Source organism: Vitis riparia, chromosome 16, assembly GCF_004353265.1.
Source record: "Vitis riparia cultivar Riparia Gloire de Montpellier isolate 1030 chromosome 16, EGFV_Vit.rip_1.0, whole genome shotgun sequence".
Taxonomy (NCBI): Eukaryota; Viridiplantae; Streptophyta; class Magnoliopsida; order Vitales; family Vitaceae; genus Vitis; species Vitis riparia.
In genome coordinates this window covers 5042605-5060299 of record NC_048446.1, presented here as the reverse complement: position 1 = coordinate 5060299, position 17695 = coordinate 5042605, and the positions used below count along the sequence as shown (strand labels likewise).

General features: G+C 34.6%; 3 protein-coding genes across 6 annotated transcripts in view; 2 read left to right on the top strand and 1 right to left on the bottom strand.

Annotated features, from left to right (window-relative positions):
* LOC117934056 (ATP-dependent DNA helicase SRS2-like protein At4g25120) overlaps positions 1-1439 on the top strand; it is a 67013-nt gene extending 65574 nt beyond the window's left edge. For 2 of the 3 annotated variants that reach the window (XM_034855651.1, XM_034855649.1), the window contains one exon: positions 1096-1427. In XM_034855651.1, the coding sequence (XP_034711542.1) occupies positions 1096-1185 (90 nt within the window). In that variant the 3' untranslated portion in view covers positions 1186-1427. Of the gene's footprint in view, positions 1-1095 lie in introns of all 3 variants that reach the window. The other variant, XM_034855650.1, reaches the window with a different exon arrangement.
* Positions 1440-2364: 925 nt separating this feature from the next.
* Positions 2365-12106, bottom strand: LOC117934147 (protein ORANGE, chloroplastic-like). The gene is made up of 8 exons (XM_034855785.1): positions 11752-12106; positions 9684-9798; positions 7720-7836; positions 7207-7293; positions 6954-7030; positions 3776-3903; positions 3002-3138; positions 2365-2788 (listed from the first exon to the last, which is right to left on the bottom strand). The coding sequence occupies exons 1-8, from the start codon at positions 11949-11951 to the stop codon at positions 2711-2713; spliced, it is 939 nt and encodes a 312-aa protein (XP_034711676.1). The 5' UTR covers positions 11952-12106; the 3' UTR covers positions 2365-2710.
* A 1052-nt stretch (positions 12107-13158) lies between these two features.
* Positions 13159-16914, top strand: LOC117934139 (cell division cycle 20.2, cofactor of APC complex-like). 2 transcript variants are annotated; one of them, XM_034855777.1, is made up of 8 exons: positions 13159-13271; positions 13358-13456; positions 14286-14483; positions 15135-15404; positions 15487-15589; positions 15672-15988; positions 16141-16302; positions 16383-16914. In XM_034855777.1, exons 1-8 carry the CDS (start codon positions 13200-13202, stop codon positions 16524-16526), a joined length of 1365 nt encoding a protein of 454 aa, XP_034711668.1. In that variant the 5' UTR covers positions 13159-13199; the 3' UTR covers positions 16527-16914. The 2 variants fall into 2 exon arrangements, with proteins under 2 accessions (XP_034711668.1, XP_034711666.1); XM_034855775.1 differs by having other exon boundaries at positions 14283-14483.
* Positions 16915-17695: the final 781 nt, after the last annotated feature.

Here is a 17695-nt window from a genome sequence, read left to right as displayed (position 1 = left end):
TCTAACACAAATTGGAAACATGAAGTAGGGAAATAACTTGGAAGGATAAAGAACTTAGTGGGAAAAATTTAAACAGGTTGGTATAATGGTTCTTTTCTGAGTGGGATGCCCAGGATACGTTAGTAGTTGATACTTCCTGGGAACATGCAAGTGTGATCCTTCGAAGCCATGGAAACACATTTCCTGTATTGTAATTAGTGGTTCATTTTTTTCTTTTTTCTTTTTTTGAAGTAATAAAAAAAATGTTGGTGATTCTTAAATCATTCTGAATATTTGTCGCATGTTTCTCTATTTATTTTCCTAAATTTTCTAATTTGGTTTTGCTCATCACATCTTCAACACCTCAGATTCCTCAATTCTGCCAAAACTTCTAATTGAGTTTCTTTTTTCTTTTTCAAGTCCAAATTGTTTCTCCATTTCATGGTTTTGATATAGTATAAGATGGCAATTCCCACTTCCATTTCTTATGGCAACCCCCACTTTCATTTGGATTTGCTCATAACTGCAGCCTATTACTGATGCTCCCACCAGAGCCCCCCACACCCTTTTGTTTGTCTGCTAGCAGGATCCCTCCATCTTCCCCAAAGCTGGTGGTACTTGGTAAAACCTCAACTTCAAGTCATGTTGTGGTAATGGTGGGTCTGAACAAACAAATTATGATATACATTGTGAGCACAAATCCTGACATCATAAACTTTTAAGAAAGTCGGTAGTTCAACAATGGTATTAAAGCCTAGATCCTAACATCTTAAGCTTTTAGGAAAGTTGCTAGTTCAACACTGGTATTAGAGCCCAGGTTAATTGGAGGTTTTGAGTTTAAGAAAATTTGTAACTCAACAATAAATTAAGTATAGGCCCTTCCCCTCCCAGGAACAAAAAATTAAAAAAAAAAATAGCATCAAAGCTGAAAGTAGCGAAGTCATGCTTCAAATATCATATCATCCTTCTCTAGGACATGTTAAACTAATCAGTTTCTTGTCCTACAAGTTTGCTGAGGTTGTATCCTTATATTGGTTGTCTTAATCCATTTAACAGCATTGTCTTCTGGGTGGTTGCTAACCTTATTGTTCATATGCTACTCTTGTTCAATGGCAGATCTCATATCTTCAAAATCTGGGATGCACAGTGGTCCCTACATCGCGGCTCCATGCTTCTCATTTGATTGAGCAATACAAATCATTATGATGGGAGAGATCCAAGTTTTAGGGCTGGATGATGGAAACGTTCACCTATATTTAAATGATTCTATCAAATGTTATGTTGTTGACAGAAAATAAAATATAGCGATACTAACTTTTGTAGAATAGTTTGTGAATAGCAGAGACGAATTTGCAGAAATCAGTAGGAAGACACTAAAATTTTGGGAATCTTGTGTATGACACTTGTATGAATGAGAGATTCAATATTTAAATCCATTGACAGAATAATCTTTTTGTGATTTTATTCTTCATGTTTTAGTAAGTCTTGTTTCACCCAAATCAAACTTAGGTCTTTAAGTCTTTGTTTAGAATAAAGCAAGGATTTTTGAGGATAAAGCAAGGATTTCAGAGTATCTTTGGGACTCTATTGTTTTCCTTGCTTCTCTTTGGGCTTTCTGTTCCAAGGATTTTAAGGGACCTCCCCTTAATGTGTTACAACTTGATTGGTTTGCGGTGTGTACTCCATAAGGAATGGTCCATTATAGAGAGTTCGCTTGTTTTACAGTGTAATTTCTTATAGTTTAGTTTTCTTTGGCGGGAGGATTTCTCATCCTTATTGTACTTCTTTTTTCTATCAATATATCTCTATGTCATTTCCAATCAAAAAAAGTCTTTGTTTAGAATGGAGTAGATTCGGGTTTACAGTTATGAGTAGCCTGATCATGCAGGGTGTGTTTGGCTTGGGAGTTAGAGGATTAGTAGTGGTCCTTGGGTTTCCAATTCAGCAAAAACCTGGTATAATGAAATATACGATCAACCAACATTTATCGAATTTGAAATTGTGAAGTACAGCAATTATTAGGAAATAATCGAGTTATCCAGAACCAGTTGTCCATACCCATGTTCTCTAGTACTATTTTCCCAATTCCAACTTCCTGTAGGGTTTCCATGCTCCAATGACAAACCCCATCACTATAACCTTGACAAATAATCTATACCCTTCTTTTTGTCCTGTGATCTTGATGCCAAGCACAACCCTGCTCTTTGAGGATTCTTAATTCAAGATTCTGCATTTTTGAATCATGAAAGTCCTTTCCTGTTTGGATGAATAGGATGTTTCAACTTTCTCAAGATAATTTTAGTCAAAGCCCTAGTTGAGAATGCAGAATTGAACCTGTTACATTACTCTCCAAGTTAACCAAGGAAAACAGAGGAAGAACTCATGTAAAAAGGCACAAATTAATCAAAATACTCTGAAACTTATTGCAATGGGAATTACAATTTCAAAAATCAACTTAGATATTGTAAAGCAAGGTGTAAAAGCTCTTCTTCCTTCTCTAGTATCATCTCATAGAATGGATGTTGTTACCAGTGATTAAGATGGTGGGAGCCAAGTGCATAATAAATAAGGTGATACAATACAACAGGTACAGTTTATTAACCCTAGCGGTGTTCCATGTACCTATGAGTTGTTTGGATCTATACAGAAATCACTCAGTCTGGTCACATGGAAATTCCTTGCACAGAAGCTTTTCGACTAATGTGAGAGGCATGGAGGAAACAATGCGACTCTAGTCAAAGGGATCTATTCGTGGGTCATGCTCGCTCGCCATTTCCATCCCAGTACAGAGGCAGGTGGGGCACATGACCTGCAAAATAGAAAGGGACTAAAATAAATTTACCTCTAGTTCACAAACTGAAATTTAAAAAAAATTCAGTGTTGAACTTTGGTTGTATTGGACCCCCCACTAGAAGGATGTGATAAAAAAGAACAGCTATTTTCTCATCCATTTCTATTCATTTTGCCCATGATATAATTCGGATAGAAATAAGCATTGAAATTATGTCATCAAATGCACAACCTTTCCTGCTCCTGAACAGTTTGAACATCTTTCGGTTTTAGGCGGTGATAGAGGCTGACTTCCACTATTCACTGTTGAGACTGGTTCAATAAGAACAAGTGCTCCTGTGCTTGAACAGCGGGCACATGCAAGGTATCCTGTATCAATCAACAGATTTACCATGAAGGTAGGTGTATACAATGAGTGGAGTCCACTTTTCTCCATTATCAAATTCATCAATTTTAACTGAAAACTATTAATTTGATTTCTGCTATCATCCAAATGATAAAACAAACATGACAGACTGGAATCAAAATTACATATGCAGTATATGATCATGTACTGAAAGAAAATGTGTGTTGGGTAAATGCTCTCCAGTTTGGACAGAAAGGTGGAAATGAGAAAACTAGCATGTTTTCCATCTTCTTAGGGGAGGATAGGTTGTCAGCAAGCAGAGGGAAAAGGAAGTTAAATAAGAGTCATATATCCACCTATTACTGCCCTGAATAATTCTTTCGAGGTTTCTCTTATCCATGTTAGGAATCAAACATCATATTAAGGTTTTAATGGGCAGAGGAGAAACTGGAAGTTTAGTGTTGCTGACCTAATAAGTCCACAATCAACTACAGGGATTTTGGACCCTGTTAAGCAGATTTAGAAAAGATGCAAATAGAAAGCTTAGCTCATACACAACAAATGCATAAACTAGAACAACCACTTTAAAACAAGACATTAAAAGGCATAAGAGAAACCTAAAACTTGGCCGTCTTGAAATGAGAGACCCAAAATGCATACCAGTTCCAAGACAGTATTTGCATCTTTTATTCTCCTGCTGTTTTACGTTGTTTATTTCAACAACCATCAAGGCTGAGATCACTCCAACTGCTCCTCCAGAAAAAGATGCCACTATAGGATCTACCTGACTGCATTTTGACAACCACCAAACAATTAAGTAAAGGATAATGCAAACAACAGTAAATTTGACATCAATGATCTGTCCCCCTAGAGAAGTCACATACAGCCCTTCATCAGCATGAAAATTCCAGAATGCAATAAACAAATAAGATTTGCACTTGCATATCTCTATTAATACTTGCAGAATTATTGAAATATCCCTTTGAATTTATAATTAAACTTAGAAAACAATGTTAACTACCCAATACTCAGGAAATATTTGGCACCAATTGTCTATATCCCCAAAATTGAGAAACTCCAGATTAGACCTTGTGTTCAAATTTTCATAGAATAACTGAGACTGAATTGGATTAGAACAAAAAAAACCAAAAACAAAAAAAACAAAAAACAAAAAGAGCCTCCACTTTTTACTTATCACTTATATTCTGACACAGTATATCACGGATAAAAACTGACAAGGTGAAAAGCATAAAACAAGGAGCGCGGAATTGATTGACCTTCTCTTCCTCAGTTGCCCATATCCACTGAGACTATGGTAGAGGTTGTTTTCCTTGTTTGAAATTGCATGGATCAGATATCACAAATATGAAATCATCTTTCCTAAGGTTTGGGAGGAGTCCTAGAGGGAGATCCGAAAATTAGAGTATTTGGTTAATTACAAAAGGTCTCCTCTAATAGTTAGGGGCAAGGAGAGAAGCAGCAAGAATCCTGCTCTCATTGCGTGAGGAATCAAAGGTGCCCCAATCATTGATCCTGTTGGTGTATAAGCCTAGAAATAGGTTGTCTCTTAGTATAGTGAGTAGTAGGGGCAAGAGCATTGGCTGGGAATAGTCTGGTTATCTAGGTTGTTAGGGTGCTCACATAGTTTTAAAAGGTTCAAAGTGCACCTAAGGCTGTAGGTGAAAAGCACAACACAAGGTCCACCATTGGGCGAAGTGAAACGTGACCTAGAATGTATATCAATTTTTTAAAATATTATCTAAAATTTAATCCAATTAATAAAAAAATTTAAGATTCTAAACATTTAAAAAAAACATTCAACAAAAAAAGTAATGAAATTATATAAATTTCAATATACAATTGAATTTAAAAAGAAAAAGTAAAGTAGATGAAGGCATGCCTCTCCAAGGCACACACCTTGGCAAGCAAGGCACTATAACTAGAGAGTGGTTGCGCCTTCAGCCTAGGCTCGCTTTTGGCATGGCTTTTAAAACTATGGGTGTTGATTCTGTTTGGATGGTTGTTCCTTGCTGTTCTCTCTACTTTCTTGCCAGCCTTTGGACGCTTTTTGTATACTCTGTGTGTACATTAATGTGCCCTTTCCTAGCGGTTTTAATGTATTATGTTATTTTACCTATAAAAAAAGGTTTGCAACTAGGACCCAAGGTTTCAAACATGCTCTGATACCATGTTAGAGAACAAAGAATAATAGAAGAGAATGTGTTTTCTCTCCTCCCTTTATTAATTAGAAAATAACAATTTGCAGTAGCAAACTTTATATACTCAACTTACCCTATTACTGAAATTCAAATAATACCTTCACAAGAAATCTTTAATAGGCTTAATGTTGGAAATTTTTAAGACCACGTCCATGACCAAAGATTAAAACATCAACATCAAAATATCCATAAAGACAGAAAAAGTAATATTATTTATATCGATTAATTTTGATAGGTTGAACCATTTCTAATGATGTTAAAAAGGATGGAAAAATTAGTAGCAAAATAAAGAAATCCAAAAATTAAACCTTGAGAAGTCTTAATAATGTCATTAGTTCATGATTTAGAATCAAAATATTGAAAAGAAAATAATATGATAAACATGTATTATGTACTATGCAAGGTACAAAAATGTTGTTGAGTGTGATACAACTACCTGGCTTAGTTAATTTTTAATTTTTTATTTTTTATTTTTATTTTTTATAGAAAAGATAAAAACATGAGATTAAGATTTCAATTTGCATTTTTTCCTAAATTGTTCCTAACAGATAATAATAATGAAAAAAAAAGGCTGCAAGTAGCTCACTTCATTCTTTGTTAATGAAAAGTACTTATCAGGTGCACTCAAGCTCACATGAGCTTAAGATGAGTTCATAGCACATTAATGGATCTACAAATGATAGGCATTTCCCATTTTCCTGACTATTTTGATTTAGATCAATGGAGTTCATATGATATCAGGTATATTCAGCCCCATATTCTGATGATTATCACATACATAAATGAGTAGCCAAAGATTATCCCAGAAATACTTTTCCCTTTCAATATGAGTCTACATACGATTAATTGTAGTTACTGGTTTTTCTTCAATCCCTAAGGTGGGCCATCAGCAATATCATCAATATCCCTCCAAAATCAATTGATACCACCATATCACACCATTTTTCAACAGAGACTGAATGAAATACTGGCAATTCACCAATAATATAAAAATGACATCGTTGATATGCTGACATCCCATCTAAAAAATTTTTAAAATGATAAGAGGGCTCCATAATCGTAATCACACAAAATAGGAATATCAATCAAAATGTTGATAATATCATTGATATTTCAGGCCATGCTCATAAGCCGCATCATAAATAAAATAAAGATAAGAGTCAGGATCTGATCAAGGAGACTGCTTGCAAACTTCCACTCATATAGTTACCATATAGTTACTGTTAGGTTACAAATGTAAAAAAAAAAAAAAAAAAAAAAGGAAGAATGAAAGAAAATGTTTAATGGATGCCAGTTTGGTTTCCATCTTTTCTTTTATTTTTCCCCTACTGGGTTGTCCAAAGTAATTGTCTGGTCAAATAATTTAGTGGGAACATTATATATTATAACATTAAGCGCATAACAACAGTTACATCTAAGCTTCATAGTGCAGCAACCATAATATAATTCCCGTAGTTTGCATAACAAATTGCTTCCTAGACTAACCACTAACTAGGTATTCTAAAAGCAAATCAAACTCTTGAAACCACTTCAAGTACCTTGCCATGGACAATAAATGCAAGCAAAACTAGATAAACTGGATGATGAATAGTGATTAGAGACTAGAATCTATGTTGTACCTCAACTGCATTGGAAGATGCACACTACGGATAAAATCTTCATATGATGTGCCACCTAATCCCAACTTAAGCTCCAGCTGAGATAAGAAAGAAAAATGTTTACAAACTGGGATTTATGTTTGTCTCAACAAGAACCAAAACTAATATCATAGAAATTTTTTCCAGATTCTATTCCCATTAGTTGAAGACATCCAACCCGAAAAAAGTAAGAAGCATTACTGATTATGATAATCCAAATTGGAAGATAACTTACAGTTGGTGCAAGTAAACCACCAAAAATGATGATCCCAGCAATAAGAGAGAAACATGTAGCATAATATAGTTTCAGATTTGCTGAACTCTGCATGAAATATATTTTCTCAGTAAAAACCTTGAGTGAGAAGAAAAATATTCATTTCTAAGCTATATAATTTAAAAGGAATGGAATGCAAAGGAAACGCTTAAGAGGAATGAAAATAAAAACTCTCATTGAGAACAGACGTAACAAAAAAAAACTTGGTCTAATAAGAAGTGTTAGCGTGGTATACACTGTTGGTCCATTCCTTAACAGGTTTGCAAGTAATTGTAATTTAACTTGGTATCCTTGTTTCTAAGAAGTCTTGATCTAAACATCTAGAAAATCAATTATCATAGTCCTCATTTTATGTATCAGTATGCTCCTCCACAAGCAGGAAGGGTCCCCACATAAGGATTGCTTATAGCTTGATACACATTCTTGATTCAAATGAAAATTTAGAAGGAAGTGGTAGTTCATCAGAAAGCTCACCAAAGGAGGCAAAAATGGAATGAATGATGGAAAATTTGGGAGTTCATTTTCTTGTTCTTCTTTTAGAATTCCAAGTTCAGCATTTTTAATTCTTTGTTGTATCCTCAGCCTGCGAACCTACGAAATTAAGAAACATCAGTATCATAATTGTGATACCACAAAATTAGGGGAAAAGAGTAGAACCATGGGCAACTTGCATTCATTCATAAACCCCAATAAGCATAGACTGAGGGCATTCAGTGCTTTAATGACAAAACAAACATAGGATCAGACAAATATCAGATTGGCCATTTCTTCAAATGAGGTTGTAGTGAAAGTGTAAGGTATAAGGATTATAAAGTTACATTGGGATTGTATCTGACCACATGACTTATGCTAGTGATATTAGATGCGTATATTAAGTGAGAGAAGAGTAAAAGGGAAGGAAATGTGTTAAAATTAGCAGTGGAACTTCCTAAGGAAAAAAAATAAATTTTTAAGCATAAATATGGATAAGGAAAAAACTTGAAAGATACTGATGGTATATAAAATGAGGGTGTTGAACTACCAATTTTCCTAAAAGCCTAAGCTTATAGGATTTGGGCTCACAATGTATATCATGCTCTTTAATTACTTCACATGCAGTCCCAATCCCTCATGTGGAGAGATGCAGAAGCCCATAGACAAACAACCACAATTAGCCTCTTTTGGATTTACTCAATAAATAAGGGAAATAAATATACAGCAACACACGACCTCCAGTCAAACGAGGCTCTAATGCCATATTGAACTACCAATTTTCCTAAAACCTTATGATTGTAGGATTAGGGTTCACAATATATATCATGCTCTTTAGTGGAGATGTATTATTATCTTAAAATAATAGTGATAGTACCATGAATAATTTTAATGGACCATTACCAAAAAAAATACAAAATGCTTTGTCGAATTAAATCAAGAAACCTTATTGTTTTTGAAGACTAGAAATTTGAGATTTAAGAGCCAGAAATCTCTTTAATTCTTTTAATATGCAACAAAACTATAAGAGATTCAATTGGTACTAACAAGAAAAATCTATGCACAAATGTTTGGAAAAGAAGGAATCTAAAGTAACAGTGAGGCAGGACACAAAGGCTAGGGAAAAATCAAGTGAATATATGATGGAGGTCCAGGCTCTTTAAAGTTAAATACCAAATAATGAGAATGAATTTCTGCCAATCAACTGTAGTTTTTCACTAGCATCAACTGCTTAATGGGGCAGGGTGTGCTGACTGCAACAGAATAGCAGTTTATTTTCCAAGAATTTCTCATCTATTAGCTCAATTTGGTAACTTTTTTCTTTTCGTCCTTGCATTTCCATCATTCGATCTGATTTTAGATGCTACATAATCTTCAGATGATCTTCTGAAACCACTAGCAGCTGTTCAATATTTGGACATCCTCATGAATGTGGCACTATAAGTTTGTAATGCTACTTGAAAATACATTTAGGATAGGACATTAACTGATGCACTAGCCCATCTTTTCTCAACACTAGAAACTGATGCCTAAAGGAAGTTATAATGCCACATGTTTGCTTTTGAAGACGACATAATGAAAGAAACTGAAACCGAACTGGTTTCTCAACTCTTTTGAAATTCAAATTGATTACAAAGCTGGCGATTACAACTATTTAAATAGATGCTAGAGAATAGCTAACAATTTTGCCGCCTAGAAACTAGGAGACTTATGAACAACCTGATGCCTAAAAAACAGGATAAAAGATTTAAATTTAAACTCTAAGCAATAATTTAAAAGAACAGCAACTAACTCCTAGAATCTGATATAATCAGATTTATTATTTAAATGAAATAGAAATATTTGAATAACAAAAAATATCTCCTAGATTTCCTACAGAAATGTCTTCTTTTTCTTTTTTAATTTTTATGCAAGAAAATTGTCACATGCATGCCTTTTTGAGAGAATTCCGTACCTCCAAAACTCACCTCCTCCATATGCAAGAAAATTTTGTTTCGCCGACTTCGAATATTATCCTGAATTTCTTGCAGTTCCATTTTGGCAAAATCCTGTACTGTTTCGGGTCCTTCAATAATACAAAAGCTGCATTCAAAGCATAACAAGTGGACAAATCAACACTTTTTTTTTTTAATAACCAAGGAACCTTCCATGACCAAGCCCTTCAAACTCTCCATGGTGACCCAACCTCAGGGTGTTGAATGCGCCTGTCACAACCAGCACCAGATAACCAGGACATTCAACCAACAACACCATGCACTTCTACCACATATACTAGCATTTGCTCTAACCAACCAGGCACCATGACGGGCAATTATATATTGATGGAAAATCAATCAACAAAATGTTTAATTATTCACCGTCAATTGCAGAAAAGATAATTACACAAATCTAAGAGAGGGAAGACTGTAAAAGCAAGATTGGAAATTAGACCTTTTCCTATGAGGAAATCTTGCTCTTCTATGGCTCCCACATCTCTTTTTTGTTATTTTGTTCAATATGTTCATTTCTTATCTCAGGAAAAAAAAATGGATAACCTCAACGGATAATGTGATTAGGAAGAGACAAGAAAAGGAGTTACAATGCAATGAAGTTATATGCAAAGAAAACAGTGCATTGTTTCAGGATGAAGACTTTAGAGGATGAAGGGACCGATAAATTTAAAGGAAACTTCCAAATTACTTCTAACAAAACTTCATCATAACGAAAAAACCATTCAAAAACTTGTCCCCCTAAAAAGATCCATAAGAGAAAATCTTTTATCCAAAAGAAGTCTCCCAAATTTCATGGGCATAATTTCCTCACTTTTCATTGATGATACTTCGTGACATGCTCATATGACAATTGAAACCAACCATTTGATAAATTTAACTAGATGCATAATTGGGTGGAAAAAAAAAATGAACCTTACGCAATAGGATTGATATTGTTATAACTCATGTAGATATTGTTTACTTTGAATCCATCGGCTTCACGCCTTTAAAACACGTTTAAATATGCACATACCAAAATAGTTGTCCTCATAAATGTCAAGAACTTTCCTTTTATAAGGTGGAACTCATCTGGTATTTGTAGATGTGTTTTAAAGTTATGAGAGGTAGTGGACTAAAACAAACAATATCTATACAAAAATTGGGGAATTTGGCACCTGGTATGAGCCACAACAAAGCCATCATGATTATACGGGAGGGTGATTGTGATGTCTCACATCACCTAGTAGAAGTTTTTGGCACTTATAAGGTGTGATTCATCTAATATGTGTAAACATGTTAACATGTTTTAAAGTTGTGAGGGTTGGTGTGCCCAAAATGAAGGTTTTGACAGATAATTTTTAATTCACATAAAATCATTCATTGATGTTATTTTTTTTTTCACTTTTCATGTCATAGAATGGAACCCATATAAACAATAAGCATGCCATGTGGCAAGTTAAGTGTCTATGCAATACAACTATAACCCAAACATGCTTTCTTTAAAAGATAAAAGACATGCTTTTTAAGTAATAATACTTTGGCAAGGGGAAATAGAGTTTTATGGTCGGGTTACTTTTTCTTAAGAAACTTTTGTTATTTTCCCCACAAACTGTTGTGCAAACAAGCCGAGTAGAATTGATTATTGAGCTAGTCAAGCTCAACTTGGTTGAATATAAGTAGAGCTGAGGTCAAAAACTGAGTTTAACACCAAAAGGTTTGACATTTTTGAAGTATATTTGTGATTCCTGTCGATTTATGATCCAATGGAAATGACACGGAAATTTCTAACAAGTTTCCAAAAACCATATCTTGAAAATTGAATTGTTTTCATATTTTTTTCACATCTTAAAAAATTCATGCACTTCAACAATTGAAAGCAATCTAAAAATCAACATATTCATGGTTTTCATCTCCTCAAACGAACACCGCCAAACAAGCCCTGAATTGTTCTGCCAAAGCCACTTTTTCTTGGAACCAAATTTCTCCTCTTTCACTTCCCAATTCTTATTTTTCTTCCAATAGAAAACAGAATATATACAAGAAAAAAAAATGAAGTTGGAAATACCCAGTGGAGTTTTTATCGGAAGAATCGGAATCAACTGAAGATGCAAAAGAAGAAGCCTCCGGCTCATACGCCATGCATCGCCATTTCAGATTCGATTTGAGGTTTCCTTGAAGAAATCTGGAGTTTGAGTGCCGATAATTGCGATGAAACGAGGTCGTCGGAGAGTACGAAACCGCCAAAATTCGACCTGTACAAACCATCTTCCAATCACACAGTTCTGCTCCCTCTTTGTTTCTAGAAATTACACAGCTCTATATCTTCCTTGCCTCGGTTTCCCCCACTTTCTTTCTTACCACAAACACAAAGTTGTCCTCTTTTTTTACAGTCTCAGCAGTGAAGACAAGAGTGGTAGCACAGATTTCCTGTGCACCCCCTAGGTAGCATCTTTCAATTTATTAGTATTATTATTATTTTAATTCATTTTATACATGCATTAAGGTATGGTGGGAAATGCAGTGGTTTCCACATGGAAGAAGATGATTCGTTCATTTCCAATGGGATTTTTTATGATTTTGAGTGGAGCATGTTCCATGTGGTTTGGAAATTCATAAATTCTGAAAAATATTTTCTGAAAAATAATTAATTAAAATATTTTTTTTATTCATAACTAATATTTAGATAATTGAATTCGTTGCATAAGAAATGGTTGAAAATAAATTGAGAGTTTTATCTTAAAAATGCTTTTTAAATTTTATCAAACATATGATTTTTTTTTTTTTTTTTCACTTTTTTATGCCATTGAATATTTTTTATATGCATTTGGATTGTTGCTCCCCATAGTTTCATCATATCGAGACCTAGAAAAGTTCTTTCAAAGTTAAAACCATCATTTGGATATCCTTTTAAATTTTAATATTTTTAAAACTAAAAAAAAATAAATTCAATTATGATTCTAATTTTTATAAATATTAAACATGATTGATTGATTTTATTTTAATTTAGAAAAAAAAAAAACATTGTGGGGATTATATAATAAGGAATTATTTTCTCTATGAATTTCTAGTGATTTTTATTCATATATTTTTTTATGTTATGTTGTTGTTATGATAAAAAATAATAGTTTATTTTTCCATTTTATTTTTAAAAAATTGAATAAATTTTAAAAAATTATAGCTTTGATTTTAACTTTTTTTTTTAAATTTAAAACACAAAAAATACAAAAAAATAAAAATTACAAGAGGTTCAAATTTAAAAGAAAAATAAATAAAAATATAACTTATAAATATACATTTGATAATTTAAAATAAATGAATTTTTTATATATATAATTTAGAAATACTAAAAATTTCCATATAAAATAAAATTATTACTATTATTATTGGAATATTCAACGTATAAAGATCCAAAGTCATGACAGTTAACGGTTGTCTCTCTTCCGCCACTCACATTTTTGGCGGGAACTTCTCCTTTGTAGATTTGCAATCTTCAGTACCCACCCACCAACCACCATGAGCAGATTCAACGGCGATTGGTACTCGCCTACTCGCCTCCACGACAGCCCCACCCAGTACCATTTTCCGGTGCTTTTTCTTCTTCAAAATCATTTTCTTTTCTTGGAAAATTCTGAATCTGTTTGTTGGTTTATTCTTTTATTTGTGTTGAAAAGGGTGATAGGTTTATTCCTAATAGAAGTTTGATGGATCTTGATCAAGCCCACACTTTGCTGACATCCAGGACAAGAGAAGTTTGCAATTCCACATTCAGCGTGAGTTTCTGTCTTTTGCTTCTGTGGTTTCTTGGATTTGGGAACTGGGTTTTTCATTTGTGGTGAAGTTTACAGTTTGGTGTCCGTAATGTCAAATTTATGCCCGTTTCTGTCTGTCTTTCTGTTGTTTATTGAGTTTTTGCGTTTGGGTTTTTGGTTTTAGGTTGAAATTTGTGGTTTGGGTGGATTTTTTTTTAAAAATTTCCCATTTTGAATCATTTTTGGGGTTTTGCTTTTCCATTTTCGTTCTCTGAACTTTGTATTTTGGTTGGGATCCTTTTGAATGCGCGCATGAAGAATCTGTTAAAATCTTTACATTGAAATGATTCTTGGACTTTTGCATTTGGGCCTTTTCCTTGAATTTTACTTGGTTTGAGATCTCTGTTTGCTGGCATCAATGCCTCTGTGGAAATCTACAATTTGGTTGGGAGTTCTTGGCTGTGTGCATGAATGAAGATTGTGTTGAAATCTTTAAATTTTTCATTTTTTTGGCATTTGGGTTTTCCATTTTTGTCAAAATATGCAGTTTGGTTGGGTTTTGTTGGTTGTTCCATGAAGAATATATAAATGCTTTACATATTTCCTTTCATGGCAACAGGAACATATTGAAAAGGATGTAAGTTTTCAGTTTTTCATGATTATGCCAACAAGGATATGCCAAACTTCTTAGTGGGCACTCTGGTGGCTGTATTTTCCTGGTTTTGGAATGGAGAGCTTTGTTGAAAATTTGAAATTTCTAACCGGGTGCTTAGCTTTTAGGGTTTTAATGAAGAATAGGTTTACATTATTAATTAGGTACTTTGGTTCTGGGTGGTGTTCTTTTTAGCAGGATGAATACAGGCGGAAGTTGGAGGAGAATCTGTTTTTTGATTCGGAGGGGAGACCATTTAGGATGTTGGTCTTCAGAGGAAGCCCCAAAAGTAGTAAGAAATCAATTCGTTTTCTTGATGAGATGCAGCAGCAGGATGAGGCAGAGGCACTGCATAATAAAAACATAAAGCAATTTCAGTATCGACATTTGCCTAAGGTACTGATTTCAGGAGGCTTTAGCTTAAAATTAGTTTATCTACTCTTGTTTGCAAATTGAGACCAATTCAAATTCTCCCCAAAAACGAATGTGTGTGGAGCTCTTTTCTCTTCCTTTTCTTTTTTGGCCCCATCTAAAATTTGGAGTTTGATTGAAGCCTCCCCTTAGCCATGTGAATTTAAGAACAACAGAGACAATATCCATCTGCAGGTTAGAATAATCATGCTAATCGTAACAGTTTTGCTCGTGTTTGAGTTTAGGACCTTACTGAACATGATCGCTTTGCTGGTTGCTTTCCTTTACATGAAACATATAAATGTACATTTGGGATTTCCCTAAAGTTCAGGAATCTGATGGATTGTTTGGATATGTTTTATTGTCATTTGCCTGGTGGGTGAGAAAAGATGTAAAATTAAGCATTGAGCCAATTTTTTCAGTCTTGAAGTTGAATAGGGATACTCTACATCATATTCAGTTTTTGCCTGGACCAGAAGGAAAATATGGAAAGCATATAAATCCAATCCATCTTCTAACCTTGGCTATGGCCTCTCAAAATAAAATTTTGAATCGGTAAAAGGAGAAATAATTTCGACTAACATCTTAATTTGTGCTGTTTTCTCTTGAAATAAACTGACTCAAAGATGTATGCAGAAAGAATCTAGGGTCCTGGATGCACCGAGAATCAATGATGACTACTACTTGAACATCATGGATTGGGGAAAAAGAAACATTCTGGCTATTGCTTTGGGCTCAGACTTGTACCTATGGAATGCTGAGACAGGACACAGTCAAAAATTGATGCAAGTAGATGATCAAGAGGATTACCCTACAAGTATAGCTTGGTGTGAGGATGGCAGAAGGGTTGCAGTAGGGCATTTGAGCTCAAAACTTCAGCTCTGGGATGCTGAGACTTTCAAGCTCGTAAGTAGTAAACTTCACTCTCAACTTCTTCTCTGGGATGCTTATGTTTTCAAACTTGTAATGTTTTAGTTTATATACACAGATTAGAAGCCTGGAAGGACATGATGACAGGGTAGGTATTGCTGCATGGAATGGTCAAATTCTAACATCTGGAAGCCGAGACAAATCCATTATCAATCATGATGGTACCTCAATTCTAACTTCTCAGATTCAAAATAATGGAGATAATAATTCTAAATGTTCTTGCATAAATGTTCACATTGACAGTAAGAGCAAGAAACAGTTTGACTTGCCGTGTACAAATACACAGCCAAGAAGTTTGTGGATTGAAATGGTCAATCACAGGAAACAAATTGGCAAGTGGTGGCAATGAAAATCTCATCTACATTTGGGAAGCTTCCAAGATGTGCTCATCCAATTTCTTGCACCGGTTCAGTGGTCATCAAGCTGCAGTCAAGGCCCTTGCCTGGTGCCCATATCAGCCTGATGTACTTGCCTCTGGAGGAGGCACATTGGACGGATGTATCAAGATATGGAACATACAAAAGGGGACATGCATCAACAGCATAGGTGCTAATGCACAGGTATAAAATAGTGCACTATCCAATCTTGTGAGTCAGCACTAATCTCGTTCCCCCTACTTAGAAGCAGGACTACTCAATCGACATTCCACAGATGCACTTGCATACCAACTCCTACTTGCATTTCCTATACTAATTTGGTGTTATGTGTACAGATTTGTGGATTGGAATGGAACAGGCATCATAAGGAGATATTGAGTGGTCATGGCTTCAGTGCAACTGGGCATCAAAATGAGCTATGTCTGTGGAAGTATCCCTCCATGTCCAAACTAGGAGAGCTCAAGTGCCACTCATCCAGAGTCCTTCATCTCTCCCAGGTTAGAACTTGAATTGAGAGCTAAATAGAGTATATCTCCAAAATGGTCAAACCCCATCTCATTCTGTTCATTTCTCACAGAGCCCAGATGGATCAACTGTGGTATCAGCTGGTGCAGATGAGACTCTTCGCTTTTGGGAGGTTTTTGGACCACCTGTGACAGACAGTTCAAGGGTTTCGGATCTGGACAGCCTCCTGTCTTTTAAGAGATCACTCATAAGATGACAGCAAGTGTAACAAATGGCTTATGCAATTTTGTTTACTTCTCCGTCTCTAGTTTCCCGGTCATGTAAGTCTGTGATCTGCCTTCATGGATTCTATCTACCAGGGTTTCCAGGGAGGGAAGAGAGAGAAACAGATGTTAAAGGGGAAAACTCTCAAGTGGTTTGATGGGGGTGATATCTGAAGAATAGTATATATAGAAATTCATCACATCTCTTTGTAGTATTCATAATGTTTTAGAGCCTGATCAATTAGTGGACATTAAGACAGATGAAGCCTGGCACCATGTTGACTGCAGACTTTGAACTAACCTTGAAAACTAATGGCTAGCCTCCAAATCATTATCTTTATCATTTCTTCTCTTTCCTGTTGAAAGTTAGAAGGCATACAAAAGAAGGCAACATTATAAACTTAGTTCTTGCCATTTCCATGGAGCCATTCATTTGCTTTTGTGTGAGAGCAGCATTACATTAGACTGGTACTACTGATGAACTGCTCAAGGTTTTTCAAGTCAATTCACCACCTTAAGCAAGCATAATTCAATTGGGCTTGCAGATAGTTGGGGTAAGTTTCATGCAGTTCACTGTGAAGATACTAAAAGATAGGTCAAAACATAATAAAACTAGGCATGAAAAGGAATAAAGATTTTCGATCATATAAATTATGCATTTTTGTAGTGGTAGAAAGTCTTTCAGAGTCAAATGACTAGAACATTATGCCAAATTAACAATCTTGGTTAGGATCATGATGATCAACTTCAACAAGCTAACGTTGTATGGGAAAACACAATTTAAGCTCGAATAGCTTAGCCAGCTTGTATACAATATAGATGTAGTGAATCTATACATTTTGAAATTTTCTAGTGATTCTAGGAGGCTAGTTGATGCAAGATGGTAGAGAGAAAAGAATATAGAGGAGTGAGACAAAATTAGAAGAGAGAAATTCTAAATAATTGTGAATATTATTGAAGTTTAAATTGTTTAATATCACAACCTATATATAGATTTCTATATTTACACTTGATGGTAAGTACATAATTTAACATATTCATCTCCATTGTTTCCTCATGATAGAACACAACTCCACTTTGGTGAATTATACTATAGATATTACTCTAAAAGATAAGGATCAAGTCAACGGAAATCCTCATTGATAATCCAAGTATCATCAAT

Excerpts from the sequence above, each read along its gene's own strand:
- LOC117934139 (XM_034855775.1), top strand. The coding sequence starts at position 13,200 with ATGAGCAGATTCAACGGCGATTGGTACTCGCCTACTCGCCTCCACGAC. Across the intron at positions 14,484-15,134 it reads AGTATCGACATTTGCCTAAG|AAAGAATCTAGGGTCCTGGA; the intron begins GTACTGATTTCA and ends AGATGTATGCAG. Across the intron at positions 15,590-15,671 it reads ATCCATTATCAATCATGATG|TAAGAGCAAGAAACAGTTTG; the intron begins GTACCTCAATTC and ends TCACATTGACAG.
- LOC117934147 (XM_034855785.1), bottom strand. The coding sequence starts at position 11,951 with ATGGTTTGTACAGGTCGAATTTTGGCGGTTTCGTACTCTCCGACGACC. Across the intron at positions 3,904-6,953 it reads CATCTTCCAATGCAGTTGAG|TCAGGTAGATCCTATAGTGG; the intron begins GTACAACATAGA and ends GTCAAAATGCAG. Across the intron at positions 2,789-3,001 it reads ACTGTTCAGGAGCAGGAAAG|GTCATGTGCCCCACCTGCCT; the intron begins GTTGTGCATTTG and ends TCTATTTTGCAG.